This window comes from Grammomys surdaster, unplaced genomic scaffold (assembly GCF_004785775.1).
Source record: "Grammomys surdaster isolate TR1022 unplaced genomic scaffold, NIH_TR_1.0 213, whole genome shotgun sequence".
Taxonomy (NCBI): Eukaryota; Metazoa; Chordata; class Mammalia; order Rodentia; family Muridae; genus Grammomys; species Grammomys surdaster.
Window position 1 is genome coordinate 5,555,098 of NW_021604658.1, and position 6,000 is coordinate 5,561,097.

Genomic DNA, 6,000 nt, shown 5'->3' on the forward strand with positions numbered 1-6,000 from the left:
GGGGACGTATCTACGGAAAAACAGGCCGAAAAATTACAGGTGTAGCTGTATCTATAAAATAAAATGAAATCAGAGAGAGTTCCCTTGAAAATGACTGATAAGGCTGAAGTCCCTCATAATCTAAGCCCTGATATTTTTCTCCCTTCCCTGGTACTAACTACTGTTAAGACATAAGGGGGAAGGGGTGGGAAGAGACATATTTTTCATTTCCCAAACATAAGCTGTAGGACTAACGGAGTCCCCGTTTTCAAAAGAGAAATTCAGGGCTGCCATCCATGCAGCTTCTTAAGAGCAAAGGGCTGATGGGGACCAACTGCAATTCTCAGCTCTCGACTCAAACCAGGAAATATTTTTTCTGAATTAAGACTGGAAATCAGGGGGTGGTAAGATGGCTCAAGAGATAAAAGACAGTGGCCACCAAGCCTGACAACCTTAGTTCAGTCACAGGGAGTCTCACCATAGGAGAACTGACTTTTCCATGTTGTCCTCTGACCACACACACACACCCGCTGACACTCACAAAACAAATTTAAAAACCAAGAAAAAATTTAATTAAAAAAGGCTGGCAAGATGGTTCAGCTGTTAAGAGCACTCTCCCACTGTCTGCTCTTCCATAGGACCTGGGTTTGATTCCCAGAATTCACTTCGCAGATGAGTTCCCTGGGATCCAAAGTCCTCTTCCGACCGCCAAGGCATACAAGTAGTACACAGATAGACACGCAGTCAAAACAAAATGAAAACATTTTTTTTGCTTGGTTTTTTTTTTTTTTGGCTTGTTTTAAATAAAGTAAGAGTTAATCCCAGAACTTGGGAGGGGGAGGCAGGCAGATCTCTAAAGAGTTTGAGGCCAGCCTAATCTATGGAGAGTTTCAGGACAGCCAAGGCTACACTGAAAAACCCTGTCTGGAAAAAAAGAAAAGGTGTCAATCTGCAAGTCATCCCACAAAACAAATTTGCTTTTGCCCAAAAACAGGCCAGTGGAGTCAACTGATATATATTATGTCTGTTCTGAACCAGCAGAGGGGGCAGGCATTGTTTCAAAGCGAGGATTTCTAGGAGTCTCCAATCTGAGCTCAGTCAAATGACTTATAACGTCACTAGACAGCCAACCACAGGAGAAAGGGGAGGTGGCCTTTGGACCGTGAAGTCTCGCTCATCAGCAGTTTCCTGAAACCATACGTTTATGTACATTCAACACTTCTACCTCCACGAAGAGGAATCACCCAGCATCAGAAAAGGGCAGAAAAAGGCACTTTGAATTAAGACATAAATAAAAATTAAGAGGTTCAAAAGCAATATAAATTTCGCAAGGGAAGAAGCGGGGGAAGAAAATATGTTTAAAAAAAAAGAAAAACGCGAACGCATCAACAAATTCGAGAAGGAGGCACCCGCCGTTGGTGCGTCTTTCTAAGGAACCTACCCGCGCTGAAGCCCAGTAAGAACGACAGGAGTAGTAGCCACAGTCGGACGAGACAGATCCGCCGCGACAGCTCCATGATGAAAACCCCGCCGCAGCATCAGCAACAGGCGGGAGCCAAAGGCCAGCGCGTGACGACATGGGCGGGGCATGGGCGGAGTCGGGGCGGAGCCTAAGTGGGCCCTGAGGCTCCCCCTGTTCCGCGCTCCCTCTGCGGGTCGGACTCACCCAGGACCTCCTACAAGGGCTCTCGAGGGAGGTGCTACAGAAAGGAGGTAGTTAATGTATCATTTGACTTTGGTTACAAAGTAGTGGAGGATTGAGAAACTACCACTGGGTAACCACCATCCCCTCAGCACGGCCCGTGTTTGTCTTCTCCGACAAAAGGCTTAGTGTTTTATTTTATATGACTTGTTTTTATTATTTTATGTGTATATATGTGTGTGAGTGTGTATGCCACATGTGTGGGCTTATGCCACATGTGTGGGTTCCTCTGGAGCTAGGGATCCAGGGATCTGTGAGTGCCCAGTGCAGATGCTGGGAACTGAACTTGGGTCCTCTGGAAAAGCAGCAAGTGCTCTTAAATTACTGAGCCATCTCAATAGTCCTAGGTCTAGAATTTTCTTAAACTGCATCTGCAAAGATAAAGTCAGATTAAAGCACGAACCAGCAGATTGTTTAAGACTAGATTCCATTTTCAGAAACTGATTACTCTGAAGTGGTGGCTCAGAGGTTAAGGGCATCCATTGTTGCTTTTCCAGAGGACCCGAGTTTGGTTCCAAGACCTATATGGTGGCTCACAACGATTCAGAACTCCACATCTCATGCTCCAGGGGATCTGGCAGCTTCTTCTGACTTCCTCAGGACACATATACAAGCCTACAGGCAAAACACTCACATATAAAATAAAGTGAATCTAAAATATTATTATTAAATCACATGTGTCATTAATATATTAGAAATTCATAAGAAAATTATTATACATAGCCTATAACTTTTGGGTTATATATTTTAAACACAGCAAAAAAAAATGTGCCTTTCTTGATAGTGTAGTCAACATCACTGTGTGTTGATATAGTATCTTCAAAGCAGTCATTTAAAAGAAGGTATCAGGCTGGAAAGATGGCTCAGTGGTTAAGAGCCTTGACTTGCTCTTCCAGAGGTCCTGGATTCAATTCCCAGCAACCACATGGTGACTCACAACCATCTGTAATGGGGATTTGATACCCTCTTCTGGTGTGTCTGAAGACAGCAACAGTGTACTCACATGCATAAAATAAATAGATCTTTAAAGAAGGTATTGGCCGGGCGGTGGTGGTGCATGTCTTTAATCCCAGCACTTGGGAGGCAGAGGCAGGAAGATTTCTGAGTTCGAGGCCAGCCTGGTCTACAGAGTGAGTTCCAGGACAGCCAGGTCTATACAGAGAAACCCAGTCTCGAAAAACCAAAAAATAAAAAATAAAAAAATAAAAAATAAAAAATAAAGGAGGTATCAAGGGCTTGTGGAGAGGAGTGAAGAAAATGTGGACTGCAGTGGTGTGTGTGTGGTCTGTCTGTCTAAAGATAAGTTTTTATTTTACGGAATATTTTAGGAGTACTAAGTCAACTCACAGAGCTAAGAAACAGCGAGAGCTACACGGAAGCGACTTTTATCTTAGTGTACTTTGTTGTAAGAGCGTAGATAACTCAAAAAACAAAGCAGGTGTCTCTGACTCCGGTTTTTATCCTCCCCCACGCCTCCTATAAATCAACAGAAATGTTTTTCTCTGTAGCCTGTAGATTGCCTAGCTTCTAGAAAGTATAGTGCCTGTCCTATGCTGCTTCTGAGGACTGTGGTGCTGAGAACTGGGAGTCTGCTGTCCCCGTTTCTCCTGCTCTAACATGTGACCAAGAGAGCTCAGTCAGTCAACAGTTCTTCAGTGCAGGAGTGAGGACTTAAAAAGAGAGAGAGAGAGAGAGGGAGAGAGAGAGAGAGAGAGAGGGAGGGAATTAGACAACACTGTAGCATGACCTCAGCCAGTTCTGAGGCTGAGGCAGGTTTATTTTTTTCCCAATCAACTTTTATATCATTTTAATTACATGCAAGTATAAGGTCAGTTCTAGGTTGAAAAACAAGCAATACAATAAACACAAATAGTCAAAGAACAGGCAAGACAATAAACAAAGTCCCATGATTACTTCAGTGATCACTGTTTCTAAGGGCTTATCAGGATGACTAAAATATCTGAGCCTACTTCTTTGTTCTAGCCTAACCTTAAATTCTTGCCTGAGCTTACTTCCTTGTCATGCCCAATGTCAGATTCCTGCCAAGAGGTCCTAAAAGCTCGCCACAAACATGGGTGGGTCCAAATGTCTGAAAAAGTCTAGCCTTTGAGCATGGCCCCTTGGGAAACATTGGTAAGATACAGAGGTGCACACTGCTCAGTATGGAGGATGTTGATCTGTTGCAGGATATTTAATCACATTGTGAATCCCAAAATTATGATCTGGAAAAACCTTGTTGTAATGAGGCTCAAACCTAGCCCATACCTTTAACCCAAGAGTTAAATAAAGTCAACCCTGGGTCAAGAGGCAGAGCAAGCAACCAAACCCACAGAGAGTGAATAGAATTAAACAGCAAAGGGGAGCTGGGCGGTGGTGGCACACGCCTTTAATCCCAGCACTTGGCAGGCAGAGGCAGGTGGAATTCTGAGTTCGAGGCCAGCCTGGTTTACAGAGTGAGTTCCAGAACAGCCAGGGCTATACAGAGAAACCCTGTCTCGAAAAAAAACCAAAAAAAAAACCAAAAAAAAAAAAAAAAACCAGCAAAGAGAGTCTTTAAGGTATTCAAGACAGTGTAGAGAAGGAGAAAGAGCCTTTCCTTCTGGGACATCAGTGGAGTAGGAAGGTCCACTGGGTGCCTCTGCCTCTCTGAGCTAGTGGGCTTTGACCACAGCCTCTGATTTGGTAAATGGCTGGGATTTTTGTTTTAAAAACAACATAGCTCAGGGCTACACAGAGAAACCCTGTCTTAAAAAAAGTTAAAAAATAAAATAAAACAGCTCAGTGAGTAGAACGCTTGCCCTCTGGGGTTAATCCCTAGCACTACATAATATAGGACATCTGATTCGAGGCCACCCTGGAATCAGAGATAGAGGAAGGACAGTCAGGAATACAAAGCCAGCCTGGGATACATGGTATCCTGCCTCAAAAACAATTAAGTTAAATAAAAACAACTAACTATATAGCAAACACTGGCCTAAGCTTTTCTGTGTTCTTTATGGCCAGAGCCAAACACACTTAACCACCAGATGTAGTAAGTATGCACCTTATTCTCAGAAGGCTGCAGCAAGAGGATTTCCGTGAGGTTTTCTCTAACCTGGGTTGCATAGCAAGACCTCTATCTCAAGAGAGAGAATGAATACATGAATACATAGATAAAAATAAAGAATTATAGTGAGATATTTAGTGGTAGACTATGAGTCCCAGAGTATTTGCAGCAAAAAAGTTCAAATTTTCTATATGCTTGAAATTTTTCATAATAAAATATAGGGGTGATTAGCTTTTTAAAATAGAGATTCTGAAGCTGAAGAGATGACTCTGTTTAAAAGCACTTGCTAGCCGGATAGTGGCACATGCCTTTAATCCCAGCACTTGGGAGGCAGAGGTAGGTGGATTTCTTTGAGGCTAGCCTGGTCTACAGAGTAAGTTCCAGGACAGCCAGGGCTACACAGAGAAACCCTGTCTTGAAAAAAACAAAACAAAACAAAAAAAAAAGCACTTGCTGCTCTTGCAGAAGACCAGGGTTCAATTCCCAGCACTCACATGGTGGCTCACAACTGTCTAAAACTCCAATTGCAGAAAATCAGATGCCCTCTTCTGGGCTCCTTGGGCACCAGTTACACATGTGCTACACATATGTAGCTGCAGAAATAACATTCATATACATAAAAAAATGTGATTGACAAAGGTCATAATGGAAAACTATCAGAGATGAAATATGATGGAGATGACGGTTTGCACAGAAACCCACAAGGACTAGACGGATATCTGGGGCTCTGCTCTTCCTCTATGGCTTTCCAGAAGGCGAGGCGAATGGGTCTTTCAGAATTACATGCTCTTTATTGCTTACTTTATACTAAGTGGCACCTCAAGCTGTTGTGCATATGTCACAGGGGACCGGAAAGATGTATGACGATGGACTGCTACATGCAGAGGTACTTTGGAGCCCTATTGTCAACTTCGGCATCTAAATTTAAATTGTCATAGGTGTGATAACAGGAATAATAATTTACCTGTATATTTAGCTACAACCAAATAAAGTTTCGTTGTTGCATTTCCAAAGCCCGATGAGAGAGAGAACCAGGACCCAGAGCCTACTGAGTTAATTGTAGCCTGTTTGCACAGAGTAGTCAGAATGAAACCTAGAGTAAGATGTTTTAAAAACAAAACAATAGCCCAGCCATTATTTTACCAAGTGAAGACTCAGGAGCCAGACTCTGTGGTGAAAGCAGCCAGCTGGCCTTCCTACTCCACGGACTTTCCATAAGGGAAAATCTCTTTCTCCTTTCCCATGCTGTCTTAAATGCCCTTGAACTCAAAGA

At 43.0% G+C, this 6,000-nt stretch overlaps 1 protein-coding gene across 1 annotated transcript in view; it reads right to left on the bottom strand.

The window, feature by feature from the left end:
• Positions 1-1,540, bottom strand: part of Scpep1 (serine carboxypeptidase 1) — a 29,262-nt gene extending 27,722 nt beyond the window's left edge. Inside the window, exon 1 of the mRNA XM_028772476.1 lies at positions 1,421-1,540. Coding sequence (XP_028628309.1) covers positions 1,421-1,496 — 76 coding nt within the window. The 5' untranslated portion in view covers positions 1,497-1,540. The remainder of the gene's footprint in view (positions 1-1,420) is intronic.
• Positions 1,541-6,000: the final 4,460 nt, after the last annotated feature.